Source organism: Monodon monoceros, unplaced genomic scaffold (genome assembly GCF_005190385.1).
Source record: "Monodon monoceros isolate NGI ecotype Baffin Bay Population unplaced genomic scaffold, NGI_Narwhal_1 Super_Scaffold_16, whole genome shotgun sequence".
Classification (NCBI taxonomy): Eukaryota; Metazoa; Chordata; class Mammalia; order Artiodactyla; family Monodontidae; genus Monodon; species Monodon monoceros.
In genome coordinates, this window is record NW_021703772.1 from 26,431,372 (window position 1) to 26,458,217 (window position 26,846).

Below are 26,846 nucleotides of genomic sequence, written 5' to 3' on the forward strand. Positions count from 1 at the left end.
GATTGTGAATAGGATAAACTGATAATAAGCCTTTAATAATTAAAGAAAAATAATTAAAAATGCCTCTCACTCCTTATCCTTTTCTCTCTTATGAGTTTCTCCTCCATATACCCATCTATTAAAATAGGAAGGGTGTCCAACTTAAGATGCACTGAGGGCTTCCACTAAACCTTCATGAATTTGGTGAAGGAGCTAAAAAGTATCCTAAGAGGGCAGCACTTCAGAAGAACAAATTGAGCCAGAGCAGGGTCAGAAGTAGACTTTGGAATGGCAGCCACAGAGGGACAAGCTTGGGCCAAGGTGGGGGTGGGGTAGGGATTGAGCTTCAACAAGAGGTTTGGGGCTAGGGTCCTTCCTTGAAACAAGAGAGAAGGAAAGAAAAGAGAACGTGACTCTTTCAGACCATTTAACAGAACTTCAAAATTCTGTGAGCAACAGAATGGGACTAATGTGTACCAGGTGGGATTTAAATTTAAATGAAAGCAAAATTTTTCAAATACTAGAGACTGTTAAACATTGAAATTGATTGCTTTGGTTATCCTGCTCTATTGGACATTGTTATCTTTTTAAAGGGCTTGGGTATACAGTATTACCGTCTAATTTAGACTAAGGAGGAGCTTAAAGTTCTTAAGAGCTGTGATTTGTGTTTTCATGTTATTTTCCTTAAAGTTTTGGCAATTGCTATTTGATACCTTGCCCTTGGCCACTCACATCCACCGAGAGCCTTTGAGGTTAAATTATCATGAATTATCTTCAAAGATTTTTGTCACTGTTGTTGCTGATGGTAGTGGTGGTGTTTTGTTTCGTTTGTTTGTTTTTTAAGAAATGAAAGAAAAAGTTTGACAAGTCTCTGGAGAAACATAATCCTCCCCAATTTTATTCAGTTCTAGCGGTAGGACTATGAATATATTCAGATCTCAAAGCAGTCATTTTTTCTCCTCCAGATTAAAAAAAAAAAAAATTGAATTGAATTCTTATGAATCATCTGGACTAATATTAGTTTACTTAACTGTTTTAAAAAAAAATTTTAAAGAGAAGAAAGGTAGGAAATATTGGGTACAGCTGCACATTATTCTAAGATATGTCCCCACTCCAGCCCTCCAAGAATTACATCACCCTGTATCATCCTTTGGAAACCACACTTGTCTCTTTAACAAGTGAAAATGAGAAGGGGGCGGGCCTCCGGAGTGGCGAAGGCTCTGATTGGTCCAGCTGGCAGGAAGTGGGCCATGAAAGCGTCCCTTCTGTTTTTGTCCGGAGGCTGCGGGGTGAGTGGCCCGAGACCGTGCAGGGCTTAGGGACCCTGGGCTGGTAGTTACTTTGAATCTCGAGAGTGCGAACGTGGGGTGCGAAACGGGTCGCATTCTTCGCTGTGGGTTCGGGGCCCTGGCAGCCTTCTTGCGGAGGTGCCACGCCCTAGCGGCTGGGCCGCGGTGGGCCCGGGGTCCGCTCGGACCGCCAGGACCAAGCAGTGGTCCGGGAACTGGAAGGAAGGTGTTCCCGGGGCGCTGGCCGCCGCCTTTGCAACTCGGCCGAGGCCCGTATCTCAACGTAGATTTTCTTTTTCCCCTGTTCTGCAGGCTCGTTTCTGGCATCATGGCGCAAAGGGCCTTCCCGAATCCTTATGCCGATTATAACAAATCCCTGGCCGAAGGCTACTTTGATTCTGCTGGGAGGGTGAGTTTGGGAAATATCTGCCTGCACCCCTACCTCCAGCCCCGAGTGTTTGGAAAGTTCAGTTTTGCCTGAAAGAAAGGGATGAGCATCCTTTTTTAAAAAATATAATAGAGTTTCACTATAAACATACAAAATATATTTTAAATATATAAAGTATATGTGAAAATATACAATTTGAGCTCTAAAATGTTGAACTTCTGTAAGGAGTCACTGTTAATATTATCAACAATAATTAATAATTGAAACAGCCTCAAACATTGATATCTAAATTATAAAAATTCGCGGCTCTGCAATTTTCTGTGTAATCTTGAATTTTTTGATCACTTTTGGTTTGTTTTTTAAAGAGAGGTGAGAAATCCTGATGGCATTTCATGGGTGCCGTGTTACTGTTTTATGATTGAACAGGCGTATGGACAGGGTAAGGACGAGAGTAAACCAGAATGTGGTGAAGACATCTTTAAACTGAAAGTGCTAAGAGAGATTTGGGACATAGTCCCTGAAATCTTTGTATCATTTCCACTCTTCCCAGGACATCCCCACAACTGGAAAATAAATACATAAAACTGGTCAGTTTAACTGGTGAGCATCTCACAAGTCAGTGTAAGAAAGAGAACCTGGATGTGAGATACCAGAAGCCTGTGTTTTCTCACGCCTCTGCATATAGTTGTTAAGAGGGAATACAGTTCTTTTTAAGAATACCTAGTTGAGAAATCCTAAGAGTGAGTTAGGTTGGAAGAGTGATATCTTTAAATGTGCACACATTTTTTTTAAATTTTACCAGTTTATTTCTTCTAAGCTTATCAGCCATATGAAAAGCATTTTGCATGTGATGTAAGGGCCTTAGAGATTTCATATCTGCCAAGTGAACTTTCAGTGATTCTGTTGGTTCTTTCCTTAAAATACTTGTCATTTATAAATTAACTTGGGTGAGTAATGCAGGTAGGAGGAATGAAAGAGATGGAGAAGAGCTGTAAGATAGAAGGCTGCCGAAATGTATATGGAGCTAGAATCAATCTGATTCTTTTAAGAGCAGAAATGAACTCCCTAAACAAAGCCTGTAATCATTACCTTGAAGTCAGATGGCTTCCTTTTGGCTATTTGGACTTGCATTCTGCCCAGCTCTGCAGATCCTGAAGCTGAAGCATTTGTCTTGTCTTGTTGGAGGAAGACCTGCTGCTTCATGCTTACTTGGCAAAGAGAACACTTGAGGATGGATCCTAATGACAGCAGCCTTCAATAAAATGTATCTCACTATTTAGGCTGTTTATAAAGTAAATGCTTTTTATAAATTTAACTCTGTTTCTAACGGAGAAAAAAAATGTTCACAAATTTGAATTCTGGCCCCAAAATAATAGTGTAATTTATTGCCTAACACATGGTTTTTGGACCCATCCCAGAAAGAAATTAACCTACCAGTTTTAAAATTGTTTAATGTTGAACATCAAGGATTGGACCCTGAAGATCTGTCCTCCTTAATTTGTTAATGCAAATATTTCAATAAGGAACTGCTCTATTTCCTGGCATCTATCAGAAAAAAGCGTTTTTATACACTCTTCAAATTATTCCTAGGTTTGAATAATTTTGTGGTCTGCTACAAGCAATCAGTATTCTTAGGCAGCTCACTTTTCTTAAATGCAATTCTGTGCCAAATAGAAAGTGACTTCCCTTCTTGAGGCTGAGGCATTCTCATCATTCTTGGTTGCTTACAGTAAGGCCAGGCAAGATGATAAATTATCCATGATCTATGAACAGAATATGACATGTTCTTATGTAGATGCACTCTTCTATCTAGTTGAGATTTATAGACCTTTTATATCAATACTGAAGTATATTTTACCGTACAAAATGTATTTTTAAGGCTTGTTGAAATCTTAACCCCTTGGCAGACATTGTTAAATAAAGGGAGTGTGTCCATCAAACACTGGTTTCTTCTTCAGATAGTGAAATAATGGATCATAGTGGTGCTTAGAATAAATAACCCAGATATGGTTAATCTTCTGATTTACCTTATCAGAGATACTCTTCAGAGTATCAGTAAACCTTAATATCTTTTATTATTATTAATAATTCTGATACCACTTTTTCTACTTTTTTCAGTTTTTAAATGCCCTTTTTTAAAAAATGAGGTTATGATGCTAACAGGGAGTAAATAGGTTAGGTTTGTTTTTACAGTCCTTGTGTGATGAAATGTCTTGTATCCTTGTAATGTTCCCCAACATCGTTTCACAGTTTTACTGCTTTGTGAAATCCAAGTCTGGGAATCACAGCAGATTCCTAAAAATATTGAAAGATACATTAAAATGCTCTTTTAAGACACTTCATGATTCAGTGTCTACAGAACTTTCAAAATACTTTTCAGTTACTTTTAGAACAAATAACATAATTATTCGGTATGCCTCACCGTTTGTGCCACATCTGTGGGCCTTTATATGGATGTCACTAACCCCACACCCCAGCCTCAGTGTGCTTTCAACCTATATCCAAATTATTACATTTTATAGACCATTGGACTGCTTAAAATAGTAAAACTATCAACATTTACATCCCTGGATGCAAACGACATGAGAGACACAATCTCATTTGATCCTCAATGCACCTTTTGAAATTGGTGGGACAGGTATTATTATCCTGACTTTACAGAGGCAACTGAAGCATAAAGGAGTTATGGGTTGAGCATGGTCACTCAGCTAATAGTGGATAAGGATGTAGCCGGGCTCATTCACTGAGCAGTATTTATGAGGCCCCAAGCCTTCTGGGCACTGTGCTGGGCATGGGTTTTTGATACTTAGTCTGATGTTCTTTCCACTCTGCTGAAGGCTCCTGATATCTGTGAGGTTTTTTTGCTTTTCTTATGCTACTTCTACAATTTTTTAAAAATGTTTATACATTTTTAATAAATGGATTTTTTATAAATGTTTATCTTCATTTTTCAAATAACAGAAGCAATTAGAATGTTTCTTTAGGGGATTAACATTGCTGCTGCTTGAATACTAAAACTCCAGTGGCTTGAAAACAGCAAACATTTTCTGATTTGTGCTTAGTTTAAAAAAATGACTTTTATTATAATAAAAATATTGGTTTAAATAATAGATGATTCTTAGTAGGTGGAAATTACTATGATCCAGTTTATCATTGGCAGCCTTTTTTAGTATTTAACTAAAAATTTTATGTAAAACATTTAAGTTACATCAAAAATATTTCCCAACTTGAGTAAGAAAACACAGTAGTACTTTTAAGTTTTGTTAATTTGTTCTTGTTTAAGAATAAAGTAATTGTCCAGTTCTCTTAGGCAAATAAAATGTAGCTTAAGTGGAAATGAAGTACCCTCCTATTTTAGTCCAGGACACCCAGTGCCCCATATTTTTTGATATTTGTTTTCCCTTTAATACCTACAGCTGACTACTGAGTTCTCACAACGCCTGAACAATAAGATTCGAGAGCTTCTTCAGCAAATGGAGAGAGGCCTAAAGTCAGCAGACCCTCGGGATAGCACTGTTTACACTGGCTGGGCAGGTATGAAGTGCTGACTGTGAACTGGCATAAGCGTGGTAGAGGAGAGCTGTCTGGCTGAATGCTGCACCCTTAAATGCTTCCTGCATCTGCATAGGAGTAATTGCTTCTGGGGAGAATGCTGTGCTCTCAGCCTAACCTGGGCATCTTCTGGATCTTTAACAGTGCTCAGAATTTAGGGCAGGGTAAGCATATATTCCTGTAATTCACGCCTGACACAAATTTGGATGGCTGCCATACTTGGGAGAAAAATTGATGTTCAGCATTACATAGTTAATTCAGAGATGGAATTTCAGTGGGAAGAGTTGGGAAGATTCCCAAAATGCAGTGCATGAAACAGAGGAATTTGCCCATGGAAAATAAAACATGTCCAGAATTGTCTTTTTTTTTTTTTTACGTTACCACATAACAGGGATCCATACAGGAACTCAGGGTAGAGTATAGATTCCGTGAACTAATCCTCCAGTATAGTTGTTGCTGGCTGGTGTACATTCACTGTTTTACTGGTCATTGAGGGGTTGAGAAAGTTTGGGAGGAAATAGTACATAAATGTCAAAAAAGTGAGAGCGTGAGAAACCAAAGAAGGAAAGTTGAATAACTGCAGCTAGCTTACTAATACAGAGAGATAGACAGCTTTCTAGTCTTGAAGAAAGCACAATTTAGAGACTTAGTGTTTCCCAGTTACTCTGAAAAGCAGACAAGGAGGAATAGGTTTTCAGCTTAAGGAGTTTGGATTTGATTTTAAGGCAATGATGCTTATCATAAACATGCAGGTTCCTGGGCTTCACAGCAAGATTCTGCTTCGGTAGTCTTGAACAGGCCAGGAATCTGCAGTTTGCAAGCCTCAGTGGTCTTGATGTAGATGGTCATCTTTAGAGCATACTTTGAGAGCTTTTCTGAGAGGAATTTACTAATAGCAGTCTCTTAGCAATCCTCTCAGTTATGGCAAGTGATTTCTTACGAGGATGGGGAAGGCAGATAAAATCAGTAAAATGATAATCTCTCAGGGACGTTTACGGTCAGTATTTTATAAAATAAAAGGAATAAAAAATAAAAGGACCCTCCCTTTTATAGTTCAGTTTTATGATTTTTGTAGATTTTAGAAGCTTAACACAAGAAATGTTAAGGTGAGAATAAAATGAAAGTATTTTGCTTCAAGAGACATTATAGCAACAGCTGTCATTTATTGAGTAGCTGCTGTTTCCAATTGCTCAGTAATTGGTAGATGAATCTCATTAATGAGCATTACTCTTCTTTATTTTAAATTATGAGGATTTGAACAAAACAGGACAACTGAGACAGATGGCTAGATTTAATTCCATAACTGATTGTTAAAAGAATGACTTGAGCTTCCCTGGTGGCGCAGTGGTTGAGAGTCCGCCTGCCGATGCAGGGGACACGGGTTCGTGCCCCGGTCCGGGAAGATCCCACATGCCGCAGAGTGGCTGCGCCCGTGAGCCATGGCCGCTGAGCCTGCATGTCCGGAGCCTGTGCTCCGCGACGGGAGAGGCCACAACAGTGAGAGGCCCGCGTACCACCAAAAAAAAAAAAAAAAAAAAAAAGAATGACTTAAATCTCTAACTCACCTGCTTCAGGTGAGCTTATATTATTTATTATATATTATAAGGTACCTTGCTTTAGGAGAAAAAGAAGTGGTGATCGATTTCAAGTTTGAATTGATAGTTTGGCAGTGTAAGGAAAAGCTCCTCTATTGGCAGGGCTAGTTGAGAAACAAAGTTAAAATTTACTTGGAAATAGAAAGAAAAAATGTTACTCCAAAGTAAAATGCAAGTTTGTTTAAATTTTTTTGGCACTATGGAGTTTTTGGCATCATTTTCTTTGAATTGCCCATGTCCTTCAACTTTTTATGCTTCAGTATCTGTGATATTCATTGCTGTCTCCTGAAAGCAGCTCATAGGGGCGACTGGCACACTAGTTTAGGATGTCTTCAGTTGCTGGTTAGTTCATGACGTAGCATAAAATTTTCTAGATAAATTTGCTAATGGCTTTCAAGGCAAGGTTCCTAATGTCTCTCCATCAAGCACTGTTAAAAAGCCATTGTTCCCATGTAAAATGGAGTCTCCTCCAGTGTTTTGATAAGTAAAATGCTTTCCTGTGCAGTGTTCCATCTGAATAGCATAAAACTCTGAGTTGCATGAGAAACTAAAGCTGATTCAACCGCAGAAAATCATAATACCTTTTCCTCCCATTATATCTTATCAAGAATCATCTATTCATAACTGCTGTTACCAAAAATACATTCACAAACATCTTAACACAATAAAAATACTTGGTGTTATGTCTCAAAGCAGTGTTTACATAATTATGTGTGACTTTGTATGTTACTTTTTGTGCCTCATTATCTTTCTTTTTTTTTTTTTTTAATTAATTAATTAATTATTTTTGGCTGCATTGGGTCTTCATTGCTGCGCCTGGGCTTTCTCTGGTTGCGGCGAGCAGGTGCTACTCTTTGTTGTAGTGTGTGGGCTTCTCGTTGCAGTGGCTTCTCTTGTTGCGGAGCACAGGCTTCAGGCCCACAGGCTTCAGCAGTTGTGGCACACAGTCTCAGTAGTTGTGGCACACGGGCTTAGTTTCTCCGTGGCATGTGGGATCTTCCCGGACTAGGGCTCGAACCCGTGTCCCCTGCATTGGTAGGCGGATCCTTAACCTCTGCGCCACCAGGGAAGTCCCTTCATTATCTTTCAAAAAGTAATAGTTTTGAGGAAAAGGGTATTATATATTTTTAACTTTGTTCACCAAATTTAGGGTCATATTTCTATAAATATTAACTTATTATTTGCTCTTGTTATTAACTTGTCCAAAATAATATTACTTTGGGAAATACTAATTGTAGAAATCCTTTAAAACTTTATTTTCTTCTTCAGCATTCATGTTTATTAAGCATTTGTTGTCAGTATGCAATGAAAGCTTTTGCATACAACACATAGTTTATTTGAGAAACTACATGATTGTTAAAACTAGAACCTTAAATTACCATCTTATTTTGTTAAGTTTCATTCCCCAATGGAAGTACGGTCTGATATTTGTGCTGATTCAGATAGGCTTGGTTTTGGAATAGGATTGGGTTCAGCTGCATATACCCAAAATAATCAAAATTGCAGTGACTTAAATAAGATAGAAGTTTTTTTTTTTTTTCTCTAATGTAAAAGAAAGCCAGAGGGAGGGGGTCCAGGGCTGCTATGATGGCCTCAGGATGTCAAAAGGAACCCAGGCTCCTTTCTTTCTGCTACATCATCCCTCAGCCACTAGCTTCTAACCCTCGGCCAAATAGCAACTATATACAGCCATTACATCGGCCTTTCAAGGCTGCAGGGAGTAAAAAGAGGCAAAGATGAATGCATTTCTTCCCTTTAAAAAGACTTCCTGGAAGTCCCACTCAGCATTTCAATTCTACTTTCTTTGCATTGGCTGGAGCATAGTCACATATTCATACCCTTTAGCAAGAAAGGATGGTGAATGTAGTCTGTTACCTGAGGTTCTGTTACTAAAGGAAAGAGGAACATGGATTTGGGGGTAAGACCTAGCAATCTCTGCTATAAGTCCTGTATAACAAAAAAAAATGATCCTTTTCTGTTCCTCTGTTTGCACAGAGTATTTAGTCAGCAACACACAATTTTTTCGTCTGCCAAAGGATCTCTAGCTTCTGCCCACTTCGGGGAAATTTTTATAAGGATAAATTTACCAATGTCTATAAATATTTGAAATTTGCTAAGCAATATTATGCCTGCTCTATATTTCCAGGGAAACTGATATTTGATTTTGACTGAAAACTTATTCCTTTTTAAGTTCATTTGCTTATTGCAGTAAGTAATAGTCTTTTCATAAAGCCTGCCATAGAAAGGAAGTGTTATAGAAATGCCAAATCATAAATAATTTTTGAAGAGCCAAGCGTAATTTCAATTTAGAAAGGGGCTACAACAGGTTCTAAATTTGATACTGGGAAACATTATTGTTTTCTCAGCTTGATTAAACAGCTCTCTGCCTCCCCTTTCTGCTTCCTCTCAAGTCTTGTTTGCTTCTTTCAGGGTATAAAGTCCTTAATTTGTTTTTTGTTTTTAGTTTTTTCTGAGATATACATTTTAAGTAATAACTAGAATTATGACATAAAATCATATAAGACTTTTAGAAATTTCATATAATATCTGAAACATTTATATTAACATATTTCCATACAAATAACCCAAAGAAAGTTTAGTATTAGTTTTTTTTTGTTTGCTTTTTTATACTGCAGGTTCTTATTAGTCATCAATTTTATACACATCAGTGTATACATGTCAATCCCAATCGCCCAATTCAGCACACCCATCCCCACCCCACCGTGGTTTTCCCCCCTTGGTGTCCATACGTTTGCTCTCTACATCTGTGTCTCAACTTCTGCCCTGCAAAGGGGCTCATCTGTACCACTTTTCTAGTTTCTACATACATGCGTTAATATACGACATTTGTTTTTCCCTTTCTGACTTAACGTCACTCTGTATGACAGTCTCTAGGTCCATCCACGACTCAACAAATGACTCAGTTTTGTTCCTTTTTATGGCTGAGTAATACTCCATTGTATATATGTACGACAACTTCTTTATCCATTCGTCTGTCGATGGGCATTTAGGTTGCTTCCATGGCTATTGTAAATAGTGCTGCAATGAACATTAGGGTGCATGTGTCTTTTTGAATTATGGTTTTCTCTGGGTATATGCCCAGTAGTGGGATTGCTGGATCATATGATAATTCTATTTTTAGTTTTTTAAGGAACCTCCATACTGTTCTCCATAGTGGCTGTATCAATTTACATTCCCACCAACAGTGCAAGAAGGTTCCCTTTTCTCCACACCCACTCCAGCATTTGTTGTTTTTAGATTTTCTGATGATGCCCATTCTAACTGGAGTGAGGTGATACCTCACTGTAGTTTTGATTTGCATTTCTCTAATAATTAGTGATGTTGAGCAGCTTTTCATGTGCTTCTTGGCCATCTGTATGTCTTCTTTGGAGAAATGTCTATTTAGATCTTCTGCCCATTTTTGGATTGGGTTATTTGTTACTTTAATATTGAGCTGCATGAGCTGTTTATATATTTTGGAAATTAATCCTTTGTCTGTTGATTCATTTGCAAATACTTGCTCCCATTCTGAGTGTTGTCTTTTCATCTTGTTTATGGTTTCCTTTGCTGTGCAAAAGCTTTTAAGTTTCATTAGGTCCCATTTGTTTATTTTTGTTTTTATTTCCATTACTCTAGGAGGTGGATCAAAAAAGATCTTGCTGTGATTTATGTCAAAGAGTGTTCTTCCTATGTTTTCCTCTAAGAGTTTTATAGTGTTCAGTCTTACATTTAGGTCTTGAATCCATTTTGAGTTTATTTTTGTGTATGGTGTTAGGGAGTGTTCTAATTTCATTCTTTTACATGTAGCTGTCCAGTTTTCCCAGCACCACTTATGAAAGAGACTGTCTTTCCTCCATTGTATATCTTTGCCTCCTTTGTCATAGATTAGTTGACCATAGGTGCGTGGGTTTATCTCTGGGCTTTCTATCTTGTTCCATTGATCTATGTTTCTGTTTTTGTGCCAGTACCATATTGTCTTGATTACTGTAGCTTTGTAGTATAGTCTGAAGTCAGGGAGTCTGATTCCTACAGCTCCGTTTTTTTCCCTTAAGGCCACCTTGGCTATTCAGGGTCTTTTGTGTCTCCATACAAATTTTACGATGATTTGTTCTAGTTCCGTAAAAAATGCCATTGGTAATTTGATAGGGATTGCATTGAATCTGTAGATTGCTTTGGGTAGTATAGTCATTTTCACAATATTGATCTTTCCAATCCAAGAACATGGTATATCTCTCCATCTGTTGGTATCATCTTTAATTTCTTTCATCAGTGTCTTATAGTTTTCTGCATACAGGTCTTTTGTCTCCCCAGGTAGGTTTTTCCTAGGTATTTTATTCTTTTCGTTGCAGTGGTAAATGGGAGTGTTTCCTTAATTTCTCTTTCAGAATTTTCATCATTAGTGTATAGGAATGCAAGAGATTTCTGTGCATTACTTTTGTATCCTGCAACTTTACCAAATTCATTGATTAGCTCTAGTAGTTTTCTGGTGGCACTTTTACGATTCTGTATGTACAGTATCATGTCATCTGCAAACAGTGACAGTTTTACTTCTTCTTTTCCAATTTGCATTCCTTTTATTTCTTTTTCTTCTCTGATTGCTGTGGCTAGGACTTCCAAAACTATGTTGAATAATAGTGGTGAGAGTGGACATCCTTGTCTCGTTCCTGATCTTACAGGAAATGCTTTCAGTTTTTCACCACTGAGAATGTTTGCTGTGGGTTTGTTGTATATGGCCTTTATTATGTTGAGGTAGGTTCCCTCTATGCCCACTTTCTGGAGAGTTTTTATCATAAATGGGTGTTGAATTTTGTCAGAAGCTTTTTCTGCATCTTTTGAGATGATCATATGGTTTTTATTCTTCAGTTTCTTAATATGGTGTATCACGTTGATTGATTTGTGTATTTTGAAGAATCCTTGCATCCCTGGAACAAATCCCACTTGATCATGGTGTATGATCATTTTTTTTTGGGGGGGGGGTGGGTACGTGGGTCTCTCACTGTTGTGGCCCTTCCTGTTGCAGAGCACAGGCTGCGGACACGTAGGCTCAGTGGCCATGGCTCACGTGCCTAGCCGCTCCGCAGCATGTGGGATCTTCCCGGACCGGGGCACGAACCTGTATCCCCTGCATTGGCAGGCAGACTCTCAACCACTGCGCCACCAGGGAAGCCCTGTATGATCCTTTTAATGTGTTGTTGGATTCTGTTTGCTAGTATTTTGTTGAGGATTTTTGCGTCTATATTCATCAGTGATATTGGTCTGTAATTTTCTTTTTGTGTAGTATCTTTGTCTGGTTTTTGTATCAGGGTGATGGTGGCCTCATAGAATGAGTTTGGGAGTGTTCCTTCCTGTGCAATTTTTTGTAAGAGTTTGAGAAGGATGGGTGTTAGCTCTTCTCTAAATGTTTGATAGAATTCGCCTGTGAAGCCATCTGGTCCTGGGCTTTTGTTTGTTGGAAGATTTTTAATCAAAGTTTCAATTTCAGTACTTGTGATTGGTCTGTTCATATTTTCTGTTTCTTCCTGGTTCAGTTTTGGAAGGTTATACCTTTCTAAAAATTTGTCCATTTCTTACAATTTGTCCATTTTATTGGCATAGAGAGTTGCTTGTAGTAGTCTCTCATGATCCTTTGTATTTCTGCAGGGTCAGTTGTTACTTCTCCTTTTTCATTTCTAATTTTATTGATTTGAGTCCTCTCCCTCTTTTTCTTGATGAGTCTGGCTGATGGTTTATCGACTTTGTTTATCTTCTCAAAGAACCAGCTTTTAGTTTTATTGAGCTTTGCTATTGTTTTCTTTGTTTCTATTTCATTTATTTCTGCTCTGTTCTTTATTATTTCTTTCCTTCTGCTAACTTTGTGTTTTGTTTGTTGTTCTTTCTCTAGTTCCTTTAGGTGTAAGGTTAGATTGTTTACTTGAGATTTTTCTTGTTTCTTGACGTAGGCTTTTATAGCTATAAACTACCCTCTTAGAACTGCTTTTGCTGCATCTCATAGGTATTGGATCATCGTGTTTTCACTGTCATTCGTCCCTAGGTATTTTTTGATTTCCTCTTTGATTTCTCCAGTGATCTCTTGGTTGTTTAGTAACGTATTGTTTAGCCTCCATGTGTTTGTATTTTTTACATTTTTTTCCTTGTAATTCATTTCTAGTCTCAAAGCATTGTGGTCAGAAAAGATGCTTAATATGATTTCAATTTGCTTAAATTTACCGAGGCTTGATTTGTGACCCAAGATGTGATCTATCCTGGAGAACGTTCCCTTGCACACTTGAGAAGGAAGTGTAATCTGCTGTTTGTGGATGGAATATCCTATAAATATCAATTAAATCTATCTGGTCTATTGTGTATTTAAAGCTTCTGTTTCCTTATTTACTGTCATTTTGGATGATCTGTCCATTGGTGTAAGTGAGGTGTTAAAGTCCCCCACTATTATTGTGTTACTGTTGATTTCCTCTTTTAGAGCTGTTAGCAGTTGCCTTATGTGTTGAGGTGCTCCTGTGTTCTATGCATATATATTTATAATTGTTATATCATCTTCTTGGATTGATCCCTTGATCATTATGTAGTGTCCTTCCTTGTCTCTTGTAACATTCTTTAAAGTCTATTTTTTCTGATATGAGTATAGCTACTCCAGCTTTCTTTTGATTTCCATTTGCATGGAATATGTTTTTCCATCCCCTCACTTTCAGTCTGTGTGTGTTGCTAGGTCTGAAGTGGGTCTCTTGGAGACAGCATATATATGGGTCTTGTTTTTGTATCCATTCAGGAAACCTGTGTCTTTTGGTTGGAGCATTTAATCCGTTCACATTTAAGGTAATGATATGTATGTTCCTGTGACCATTTTCTTAATTGTTTTGGGTTTGTTTTTGTAGATCCTTCTCTTCTCTTGTGTTTCCCACTTAGAGAAGTTCCTTTAGCATTTGTTGTAGAGCTGGTTTGATGGTGCTGAATTCTCTTAGCTTTCGCTTGTCTGTAAAACTTTGATTTCTCCATATAATCTGAATGAGATCCTTGCCAGGTAGAGTAATCTTGGTTGTAAGGTCTTCCCTTTCATCACTTTAAGTATATCATGTCACTCCCTTCTGGCTTGTAGAGTTTCTGCTAAGAAAGCAGCTGTTAACCTCATGGGAGTTCCCTTGTATGTTATCTTTCATTTTTCCCTTGCTGCTTTCAATAATATTTCTTTGTCTTTAATTTTTGCCAATTTGATTACTATGTGTCTCAGCATTTTTCTCCTTGGGTTTATCCTGTATGGTACTCGCTGTGCTTCCTGGACTTGGGTGGCTATTTCCTTTCCCATGTTGGGGAAGTTTTCGACTATAATCTCTTCACATATTTTCTCTGGTCCTTTCTCTCTCTCTTCTCCTTCTGGGACCCCTACAATGTGAATGTTGTTGTGTTTAATGTTGTCCCAGAGGTCTCTTAGGCTGTCTTCATTTCTTTTCATCCTTTTTTCTTTATTCTCTTCTGCAGCAGTGAATTCCGCTATTTTGTCTTCCAGGTCAGTTTTCCGTTCTTCTGCCTCAGTTATTCTGCTATTGATTCCTTCTTGTGTATTTTTTTTTTTTTTCAGTACGCGGGCCTCTCACTGTTGTGGCCTCTCCCGTTGCGGAGCACAGGCTCCGGACGCGCAGGCTCAGCAGCCATGGCTCATGGGCCCAGCTGCTCCGCGGCATGTGCGATCTTCCCGGACCGGGGCACGAACCCGTGTCCCCTGCATCAGCAGGTGGACTCTCAACCACTGAGCCACCAGGGAAGCCCCCTTCTAGTGTATTTTTCATTTCAGTTATTGTATTGTTCATCTCTGTTTGTTTGTTCTTTAATTCTTCTTGGTCTTTGTTACACATTTCTTGCATCTTCTCAATCTTTGCCTCCACTCTTTTTCTGAGGTCCTAGATCATCTTCACTATCATTATTCTGAATTCTTTTTCTGGAACGTTGCCTGTCTCCACTTCATTTAGTTGTTTTTCTGGGGTTTTATCTTGTTCCTTCATCTGGTACATAGCCCTCTGCCTTGTCATCTTGTCTGTGTTTCTGTGAATGTGTTTTTTGTTCCACAGGCTGCAGGAGTGTAGTTCAAAGTCCTTAATGCGTTTGAAACATTTATCAATCCATAGTACACCCCATAATAATGCATCTGTGTTTCCAGTTTATGACTCTAAAGAAAACTACACAGCTAGGCTGCCCAACTACATCATACCTCATTCATGCTATGCCTAGATTTTTCTCAGTTACTCACTTGATCTTGAAAGAGTTTTACTGAAGAGAGGAAGCACCCAGATGTTTTTAATGTTACATATGTACTTCAAACTGAAAAACTGGACTCATGTCATTTTTTCCCATTTTCTGTTTGTTTTCCATAAAAAATTGAGATAATTAGTGACAGGGTCCTTATTGGAATGTGTGCTAGAGCACCTTTGTGTGTTGTATGTGCTTTAGAAAACAATATAATGCTTTATTGGTAAGGGTGATACATACAAGTTTAAGTTGAAATTTAAAAGAAGCAAATCATTGCTTTAGAAAATTAACATTCATTTCACAAACTATTTTACAGCTGAAATAATGTTGGCTTTTATTTTTAAATGAACCAGAGGATATAATAGAGTGATGAGAGTGGTTCACATAAGCTTTTAATAGGATTCAGACATCATCTTCTCCAAAGCCTGCATATTTATTTATACATGTGGGTTGTCATAGTGCAGTTTTATAAGCTGTATTCTTGGCTTTTACCTTTATTTTTATTCACAGCAGAGAGGTAAAATGCCTTGAGACCCTTAGGAAAGAAAGGAGGGAAGAATTTTTAAAACCCCACAGCTGTCTCGTATTGGCAAATGAAGCAGTTATTACCATAAATCCTCTTTGTTACTTATTCAGGAATGAAGTGTCATGAATAATCAATTTTTCAGTTAGTAACTGAGAGTTAACAAATTATTACTATAATGTTCAAAAAACAAGAATTCAGTACTTTAATAATAAAATACATTGATTGAATGAATTTTGGTTCCTAAAGGAATGGGGATCATCAGTATGCAGTGTTGTCATCATTTGACTGTGGAAAGACAGGAGTAAAGATTAAAACATGATTCTTGTTAATAAAATGTTAATAGGATTGACATTTGAATGATGGGAGCCAGGGGGTGTGTGCATGTATGCCAGCAATTAATGTTGATGCCAGGCACTGATGTAAGTGCTTTGCATTAAGTAACACATCTAAATCTCAAAACAACTCTGTGGTGTGGATACTGTTCACATCCTGATTTCACAGATGAGATGTCTGAAGTAAAGTGAAGCTGAGTACCTTGCTCAAGGTTACACAGCTAGTAAGTGCCAAAGATAAGATTCAAGGCAGCAAGCCTGGCTTTAGAGCCCTGCTCTTTACCCCATGAGAGTGTGAGTGTGTGTGTGTATGTGTGTTACTTTCCACTCCTACATTATGGTTTACTCCATGCATTTTGTAAGTGAAGAAGATCTACACATAAGCTGTAAGATGGAATAATTTGAGTGATACCTACATGATGATGCTCATGATATACAAACTTTTTAGAAATGGCTAATGACTAGTCAATTTTAAGTGTTTTAGGAAAAAATATTAGAATAAGCCCTGCTCAGACATGACAGGGATTTGGAAAGCTAGAGGGAAACATAGCTTGTTAGACAGGCAACAGTAATTACTATTAAAATGTCTACAGGAAAAAGTTGTTTGGAACTGGACATAGAGGAAACCCTAGAAAGATTTATGGGCATTGGCAGCTAGAAAAGTGTAATCTCCAGCATTGTTCCATAGAATGTGTTTTTCCCCTTCCTAATCCTGATTTAATATATTCAGTGTGGTTTCAGGATAGAAAATTAACTCGGCCAAAACAGAAGCTTTTCCTCATAATCGCTTGTATTTGAAAAGGCATGTTGAGGATCCTCTTGAGTAAAATATTACCCCTAGTCTGAAAGCAATCAGTAGCTCTTGCAACTGTTTATAAGCGATATTTGAAATAAACAGCCTCAGTTCTTTTCACCGAAGTCCTCCTTTATAAAATTTAATACACTGAAGTGCAGTGCATCATGGTATTGATGTATGACATACACCAGCAGTAAGCATTGAGTTGTTCTTTTTTAGCCTTAATCCTATCTTGGTAGATTTTCAAGAATTCTTTGCTGCGTGATCCCAGTTTGGGGGCTAAGGGAAGCCATTTGCTTCTTTATGCCTGTGCATATAGCAGACAGTGTAGAAAAATAGCAGGCATGGAAGCCCCTTAAGATCAAATCTAAAGGCCAGCTATTAAGTGATGGTAGGTGGTGTCCAGGGATCTCTGGGGACTCACCAGAGAGCATGACGCCCCCTGCCACCTGGGTTTTGTTTGAAGTATATCTGTTCTAGGGTGGAGAAGATTTTAAAGTGCTTTATAAAATGGAAAACATGAAACACTGTTGAGGAATTGCTGTTATAAAGGATTAAACGAGCAGATGAAGTATTCTCGTGTTTGAAGTAAGCATTTAGTAGGAAAGATCGCTTCCCTCACAGATAACAAAGTAGGAAAGTTAAGTAAACCCAAGGGATGGCTGATCTCACTAGTATCTTTAAGAGAGAATGAGGGAAAGTGCTAGCCCTCATTTAATTGCATTTTTTCCCACTCTTAACTATGATAATTCCCAAGAGAAATGATGATCAGCTCACACTTAAAAAATATACACAGGACTCTAGGGGCTTTAGTTCTAGAAGACATGACCCAATCTTCTATAACCAACTCACAAAGTTAATGAGGCTAAGATTGGCATACATTTCCTCTTTTCAAGTATTAGATAACATTTTAAATAAGAGGATATGCAGCATAATCCCTAGAGTAATATTAACTCACGCTCTAAATGCAAGTTATTAAAGTGTTTCAAGATGCTGTTCCTCTGATCTGCCAAATGTATAGCCTCTGAGCTACAGCTTTAGCATGTGGGTCTTAGTTTCTGCAGATACCAGACTTGTTTGAAAGGAACTGCACTGGCCAGGTGTCTTTTCTTTGCAATTTGATATTCTTATAAGTAGCTCTTCATCAGAGCCAGCATTTCATTGTCTAATTTGAGCCCTGACCAAGTGTCCTTCACCTTTATGAGAAGCACTAAACTGTTAGGACAAACAGAAGGCCATCAGTGGCATGGATCTACACCGGGTCTATTAGAGCTCTTCACAGTGACTGCTAGACAGATGAATGCACCAAGAATGTCGCCTGCTTTCTTTGTGCCTGCACTTTATATGGTGCTGATATCACTGTGCTGTCAGTAATCTTAAATGGCTGAGACACAAGCTTGAAACAGCTGGAGGGTTTCGATATCACCAGTGTGCTTGGGTGAAGCACAGAGCAGGATGAGAACGTTTGTAGACAGATCAGAAGAAGTAGGAAGAGGTAAAGAAAGAAGACATCTAAGCATTTGATTTTTACGGACAGCACCAGGAGGCTGAGGCCCGTCTTGTCATTTTCATTCCATTAACTTCAGCAGTTAATACAATGCCAGGTCCATAGTTGGTGCTTAATAAATATTTGTTGAATGAACAAATGAATGAATGAATGGAGAGTAGCCTCCTGTTACTACTCTAGCTACCATCTAAGCAAACTAAAAACAATAACAAACATAACTAGGTGGAATGGGGAAAGGGTGGGAATCCAACTCATTTCATGTCTTTTAGGATGTAAAAGAGTCAGTCACATCTCTTTCCCTTCAACCTCTGATGCAATCGAGCATGAACTCAGAAATGAGACAGGGCTCGTAATATTCACTTTACACCTGGTAAAGCTGAATAAAGAGCATGCTGTTTAGACCTGGACATAAAGTGGGCTTCCTTCTTGCACCCGATTTGAATTTACCTCCCTAGACTCAAAGAACATCTGGACAGCCAAAGAATGGATTATGACATGAGAAACATGATTGAGAAGAGAGAGCACGTGATGTGGGAAGACTCCCAGAAAGCTCAACATGGTACATATATAGGGAACACTTTGCTAATTCTCCCCAGTCTGAGGAGCCAGTGAGGGAGGAGAGAGGCAGAAAATGGGAAGAGGAAGAATATGGTTCCCTCTGTACTTTCTGTCCCTTTAGATCAGGCATCAGTGATGAGACAAAGTGACTCATTCAACACTCATGGAGATTCACAGTCTAATGGGGTTTGGACATTTATTGAGTAGTTACTATGTGCTAGGGACTATTGTACTGATCAGAATGATTTACAGTAACTGTGGAGTAGCTACTGCTATTTTCATTTTATAAATAAAGATGCTCAGGCACAGAAAGGTTTAGTAAGTGGGGCACGATCTCACAGCTGGGAAGTGGCAGAGCTAGGCTTCAATCCCAGGCAGTGATTCCTGAACCCGTGCTTCTTAATGACTACTATGCTGAAGGAGTTATCACCTATTATGGTAGTCTGAATAAAAGAGGAGGAGCTCTTCCTAATTTGACAGTTACAAAGCAGTACACTGTTGGGCACTGAGGGAAGAAAGGAGGAAAGTATATATCTCCTTTTTTTAAATTTTCATCTATTTTCCTATTTAGCTCTGGAAATAGATAACAGAGAAAAGAAGACACATCTTCAGAGTGCTCATTTGCCTTTCTTAATTTACATTTCCACTTCTTTGGGCCAATATTATTAAATTAAGGGTGTGGAGTCACAACTAGTTTCCTCCCCGTGTTACCTGTATTAAAAGTACTGGAGTATTTGGAAAGCCAGCACTGTGCCCGGCTTTAATCTGAAGACTGACTGGATGCACTAGTCGGCGTAGTGTTTACATCCAGGCTTTGTGGAGAGTAACTACAGTGACTAGGAATGGGAATCCTGCCCTGAAGACCCTGTCATTTAGTTGAAGAAATGGAAACACACTCAACACACACACTCAAAACACAAACAAAATTTAGACAGTTACAGAACAGCACATTAGAAAGTACCAACCTGCTTAAAAAGCAGGTGATCATGCTGTATGGGGTTAATCAGAGAAAACTTTCATTTTTTATATTTCCATTAATCTGAAAGGAAAAAAAAATTAATTGATGAGCCTTTAAAGTTTCAACTAGGGAACAGTTTATTTGAAACTTAGGTTGGAACAACCCATGCCCCCGCCTTTAGGAAGTTCTTGTCTCCGTATCACTCAAAACTATTAAGACCCATTCTTGGGCATTAGCTGAACATCTCTAGTGGCTCCAGCAGTACCCGTAATCTGAACATGATTTTTCCCACCAGAGTACATGAAGAGAGTCTTCAAAAGCACCTAACCTACAAGGAAATAACTTGTAGATCTGAAGTACCAAAGGTTTTTACATCGGTGCAGGCTGGTGGTAAAATAAGTGAATAATGTTAAGGAATAATCTCTAAAATGCAGAATTACAGAGAAGTGCTTTGAGAGCTTCATACATCTGTGGAGATTTGTATCATCTCCATAGACATTTGAGATGCATCGAGGTCTTGATTGGTCAAGATGAATAGGACTAATGATCCCTCAGAAATCCAAAGGCTTAGTATTAATTACTTCTCAACAGCTGGCTATATTTATAGTACTACTGGGGATAAGTAGCTGAGTAAGGAAACTGCAGATTTAGAAGTGTCCCTAAACAATTTACCCTCCCTTCCCAGAGTTGTAGCTACAGAAGGAAACAGAATAGAAAAAATGTGGTTCAGAGCTTCCATACTGAAAGCCAGGACATATTCCTGTTACAGCAAAGTTTTATTTGTTTTTGTCTTTCAAGTAAATTAGTTTTCAACATTTCAAAACCAAGAGATTCATAGGATGAGCTGTGAGGCAGTGCCAGACATCCTGAACTTCTTGTAAAGAATGACATCTGTCCCTGGTGTTCAAAACAGTACTGTCCTTAGACCATTCTGCTGTGATGGATAGTTTCTTTGCTGTCCATACAGCAGCCACTAGCCACATGTGGCTATCAAGCATTTGAAATGTGGCTAGTATGACTGAGAAACTGAATTTTAAATCTGTTTACCTTTAACTAACTTAAGTTTCTATAGATACTTATGGTTAGAATCTGTCACACTGGACACTGCAGTTCTGAGCAACCAAACAGGCTCCAGGAGTTATATGGTCAAAGTAATAGATATCTGGGTTTCTACCAGCCTCTGAGATCACAGGAGATAAGTAGGTTCTTTTATTTTTTGGAGGACATTTGTCCAGCCTCTCTTCCCCGAACTCGGACTCATATATCCAGCTGCCTACTTGACATCTTCACTTGGATGTCTAATGAACATCTCAAACCTGACCTGTCCAAGGTTTGGCTCCCTCTTTCTGCCACCTCCCTGCCAGGCCCCGTGTTAGACACTTCTAGTGCTCGTCCATATCGGGTTGTCCCTCTCCTTCTGGGGTCCCGGGAGGACAAGACCTCTCAACTTCATTGTAGTTAGATGAGGGCACCTCTTCTGGTCCAGGGGCTCCGGGTGGAACCCCTGGACCAAAAGAGGTCACTTCCAAGCCAAAGCATGCAATTGCTGGTATGGTGCCCTGCAGTACTCTTCATGTTATATATGTCTCTAATAAAGTCCTATATATTCAGTCCCATCCTAGAGGACCTGGACTAACACATGTAGCCAAATTTATCTTTGAAAGATGCTGTTTTTGAATACTCCTCTACATAAACTGACAGTTAATTAACATCAGATCTAAATTTCTATGTCTAGTTTTTAATAATTTGAACCCCCAAGGAGTCCAGCCTAACCAGGTCATCCTCTAGTCTTCTTGTCCACGTGGATTTGCTCAGATAATTCCACGTGCTGGGAGTACTCTCTGCAGTTGCTCCATTTCGGGCTTCCCACAAATGAAGCTCCCCTTTCGGTCCACACCCCACCCATAACTACTTCCTGATGGTGTTTTTTTTCCCCTGGGATAGAGCGGATACTCTGCCCACTTGTCTGTTCCTTCTCCACCAAGTCAGCTTCCAAGGCTGTGAATAACTACGGAATTAACATACCATTTCTCCACCAAGTCAGCTTCCAAGGCCGTGAATAACTACGGAATTAACATACCATTTCTAAAACAATTACTGACTTCACATGCTTAATTCTAAATGGTACTTTACTGATATTACTTAAATTTGTCTTTTGCATGTAAAATAGAGATGATATCCCTATAACAACTTTCCTATACCCTCTAGGAAATAAAGTAAGACATCATCCAGAGTAGGAATAATCTCTTGTTCCTGAAGGAAAGTACTCATTACTTAACAGAATTAGGATATTATCCCAAATATTTATTGTAAAGTCACCTTTAATGACTTGAGAATTAATGGGAAAATAATGGATTCGATTTTGCTTTACTGATTTCTCAGCATATCTCTCTTCAGGTGGATTATTTCCTTTTTTAAATATATCAGAATGTTTAAGTCATATATATGAGCAAATCTAACAAGATAGTAAAATTAAGACCAAAAGCATGGGTTTTCATGGCTTTGTGACAGTCATTATCATGGAGTGGACCAGCTAAAAAATAGAAGAATATTTAACTTAAATTTTATATCAATGAAAATGTCAAACTTCATCCAGATTCATAAAAGGTAGGGTAGTCTTCCATTTTTTTAACAAAATAATTCTGAAGTCTAAAACAATTTGGAGTATATTTTTACAATTAAATTCAATCAATTTTAAATCTCATTTCAATCTTTTCTGGTCTAGAAAAAGAGGTGAAAGGGGTAGAAGAAGGAAGCAAATCTTGATTAGTCTACCTTTTGCTTAGCAAACAGTATAGAAGGACATTTTATCTGCTGCTCAAATTTAAGCCCAAGAATATTCTTGATTAAGTAACATATTCTGTGATTAAAGAAAAAAAACATTAAAAAGTTTAAACTCCGTTCATCATCCTGTATTGAGCCTCATGACCAGTTTTGATGGTTGTTATCCTAGAAGCCAGTAAGAAACATTCTTTCTCATTATATTAAATGTCCTTTAGGGACTGGAATCGTATTTGGAGATGAGTTTACGAATGGATACAACTGTAATCTTCCCTCCCAAACCTGGCCCTCCCCTAGAGGTGTTTGCCATCTCAGAGGATGGCACCATTGCCCATCTAGCTGTTGAAGTTAGGCATCTGGGAGTCATCTTGATATTTCCCTCTCAGTCGTTCCCCACCAGGTTCTGTTGACTTTTACCTTCCAAGACAAGTATCTTTCCAGTTCAGTCTCACGTCATCTCTGCTACAGCTACTCTTGTCTCTCGCTTGTGCTCCTGAACTATCCTCCTGAAATTGCTCCTCCTGCATCCACTGTGCCATATACTCTTTTCAAACCCTACAGTTCAATTACGGTGAACTTTTAAAAACACAAATTTAATTATGCTCTTGAATGGTGCTTTTCAAATAAAACCCATAATCCTGAGCTGGTTTACAAGACCCTATGTGGTCTACCTTCACAGCCTACCTCCCCAGCTTTGAAGAGAGCTGTATTCTTTAGGAGTAGGCTTACTAGCATAAGGGGAATGCACCTAAAATAACAGTGGCTTTAACACAACAGAATTTCTGTCTTGTGTAAGGCAATCAGTGTGTGGCAGCTTCACAGTCCTTCGGGTTCTAAGCTTCTTTGATCTTGATGCTTTACCATCCTCATCACAGAGCTGCCACATCATGGTCTAAAATGGCTGCCCCAGCTACACCATCACATCTGCATTCCAGCCAGGAAGAAATGGCAGGTCCCCTCTCTTCAAGAACATTTTCTGAATTTACCCCCATTATTCCCACTGTGTCTTATTGGTCAGAACTTATCCATGCACATGGCCATACCCATCTGCAAAGGAGACTGTTCTGGGCCGCCATGTGCCTAGCTGAAATCCAGGGCAGTATTGTTTAGAGAAGAGGGAGATAGATTTGGGGGGACCACTTAGCAGTGTCTATTATAAGAGCTAAATCCTTATCTTCCAGAGTGGGATGTGAATCAAAAATAACTGATAAAGAAAAATCAAGAGAAAGTACATAGCATATTATTAGAAATATGGAGGCAGATATTAGAGGAAATAGATAAAATGATTGAAAGTGGTTGCTTCTGGGAGACGGGAATAGACTGGGGCAGGAGACTGCAAATGCATATTAAGCCTTATAGTACTGTTTGACTTCTTCCATGAAGAACAAATTTATTTTGAGAAAAATTACATTTTGAAAAGAGTTTTTAAAAGCATGGACTGAGGCCACGGTTGTGAGTACACATAAGGACTGGATGAGTTTACCCTGCAGAGCCCTTGAAGTTGTGTTTTTATTTCCCACCTTGCCAATTATCGCTCAGCCTTCAGTATTTAGGCAAAGGTGTTGTTATATACGTGAATATTGTCAAAGGTTAGAAGATCATAATAATCAAGTTCAAGATATTTGGTCACAGGCAATTCCCCCATTTTTTCTGTTACTAAATTAGGCCACCTGGGGTATAAAATATTGATGAGGCATTAAATGTCTTTGACTTAGGCATTTTGTCTTATTTTCCTGACCTAGACTGATTTGTAATAGGTTGTCCAGGAGGATTTTTCTGATTGGCAGCAGCACTCCTCACTTGAAACCCTTTTCATCCTTTAGTGTCTTGTAGCAGGGAAGAAGGTAGGCACTGTAAACTACAACCTACAGAAGACTGCTTCATCAAAATATGCAGACACAGAGGCCCAGAATGAAAAGACAGAGAGAAATAGAACCTGAGGTGATGGAAAGCTAATTCTCTGCTGATCAAAAAGAAAAAAAAAAATTTCATCTAAATGAAATATTGTGAGACTTGAGAAATGATTACCTGCTTTTCATGAGAAATTCATCAGACCTTAAAATTGCACACCTTAATGGGTTTTGTTTGTTAAATGTTTAGGCCAAGAGGAATTGTTGATAATAAGAGACAAAGGTCTGAAAAGGAAAACCATCATTGGGCTTGTATTTAATCACTTTTTATTTTCTCAGATCTCAGTCATGTCATTATCTGGCCTCGTTGCCTACATAACTTAATTAGGGGAGTACAGGCAGTGATGGGAACAGGAGGGCAAAATGAAAGGGTAACAATTTAAACGGACTGCCTGCAGATGCCTGGTATGGATGGAGATGAAGCCTATTAAGGACCTAATTCTAGAAGAATCTCTTGACATTGATTATTTGTGAAAAGCAGAATTTTTTTTCTTACCCACGTACAGGTTTTGTACACTTATGTCTACAAAGCTTAAGTATTGGTACATCTGATCAGCAGCTTGTAGAATTACTAACACCAAGTCACTTTGAAAGAATAGACAAGGTTATTAACTTTGGCAGAAAATGAAAATTTGGCCTTAATATACATGTGAAATTGAATTGTCTATAGCACAAAGCTTTGGAAATTACCCATGCAAGATAAGAAAACTATCTAAATTTAAAATTGTCCTCAGTACAGTGAAAAGTAATTTTGCAAACTGCATTTTTACTGCATTGAAATCCATAAAGAGATTGGCTCTGTGAATTTAGATTTAGACAGAGGTTCAGTGTCTTCTAAAACTGGTAAATGAGATGGAAAATGTACTTTAAGGGGAGAAATGAGTTTCTGGAAATGCTGCAGAAAGGCAGGCTCCCTACCCCACATCCTTGAGTCTGCCCTGAGACTAGTCAGCTTCAGAAGAAAGGCTCTATCTACTGTGGCAGGCATTTGGAATGAGGACATGCAGACAAGGCCTCAATTACACATAGCAGGCTTCAAGAGTAGGATAAGAAGCAAATCAAGTAAAGCCCAAAGCAAAAGGCATTGGCAGCTTTTCTAGTTAGTATAGTTCCTCAAGTGGCTGGGTCCTTGACAGTGAAAAAAAAAAACTGGGAAACTGAATATATTTTCTTAGATCTCAAATAACTTAATAGTTTTCTTATAATCCCCTGCCTGGAACAATACTGGGATAGAGGATTTGGTTACTCTACCTGTCTTCTCATGCAAAAAATGATCTTCTATATAAAGAAAAATCTAGTTTTTCATTCCCTAGTCTTTGAATTTCTTTAGCTCATAAGAACAAACATTTCTTGTTTATTATTAATTACATAAATTATTATTTGTAAAATAAATAGGTGATTATTTACCAAAGGTTGATTACCTATCATTTTAACCATCAAAAAGAATACATCAGCACAACAGCCAAGAGTGCAACAAGGATTAATATTAAACTTGGGTTTAGAGTTCTTAGAGTTCCTATTTTAATTCAGAGTTGTAATGATGAGGAAACTGAGAACAAGGAAGTGTCTGCCTACTGTTCTTAGAGCTGCTTAGTAAAAAAGCTGAGTCTAGACTAAGGTCATCTGAACTTCCAGATAATTTACGTATTTGTTATAGCTTATCAAAAATCAACACTGCTGAGTAGACAGTACACCAAAATAATACAGTCAACTGCTCTCTCCTCATCTGTACATGATTTTCTTTTTGCTTTTCAGGTATTGCTGTGCTTTACTTACACCTCTATGATGTGTTTGGGGACCCTACCTACCTACAGAAGGCACATGACTATGTAAAGCAAAGTCTGAACTGTTTGACCAAGCATTCCATCACCTTCCTTTGTGGGGATGGGGGTCCCCTGGCAGTGGCTGCTGTGGTGCATCACAAGATGAACAATGAGAAGCGGGCAGAAGACTGCATCACCCGGTAATCATGTTTCTTTCTGAGAATTGTTATCTAAACATTATGCCTTAATTCTGTGTGTGTTAGCAAAAGAACACTTTATTGAATTTACTTTTCTCTCAGCAGTAAACCTTACTGCTGTCATTTGATCAATCACATTATTCCTGAGTTGTAGTTAAGGAACAACCATTATAATCCTTGTTTTATTGCAAGGTATAATGACACTGGGCTTCCCTGGTGGCGCAGTGGTTAAGAATTCGCCTGCCAAGGCCGGGGACACGGGTTTGAGCCCTGGTCCGGGAAGATCCCACATGCTGAGGAGCAACTAAGCCCATGTGCCACAACTACTGAGCCTGCGCTCTAGAGCCCACAAGCCACGACTACTGAAGCCCGCACGCCCTAGAGCCCGTGCTCCGCAACAGAAGAAGCCCGCACACTGCAACCAAGAGTAGTCCCCACTCGCCACAACTAGAGAAAACCCACGTGCAGCAAGGAATACCC

The 26,846-nt window shown here is 38.6% G+C and overlaps 1 protein-coding gene across 1 annotated transcript in view; it reads left to right on the forward strand.

Moving 5' to 3' along the window:
• Positions 1-1,236: 1,236 nt before the first annotated feature.
• The window catches only part of LANCL1 (LanC like 1), a 41,462-nt gene continuing 15,852 nt past the window's right edge, over positions 1,237-26,846 (forward strand). Inside the window, exons 1-4 of the mRNA XM_029225666.1 lie at positions 1,237-1,268; positions 1,581-1,677; positions 5,073-5,190; positions 26,162-26,369. Coding sequence (XP_029081499.1) covers positions 1,597-1,677; positions 5,073-5,190; positions 26,162-26,369 — 407 coding nt within the window. The 5' untranslated portion in view covers positions 1,237-1,268; positions 1,581-1,596. The remainder of the gene's footprint in view (positions 1,269-1,580; positions 1,678-5,072; positions 5,191-26,161; positions 26,370-26,846) is intronic.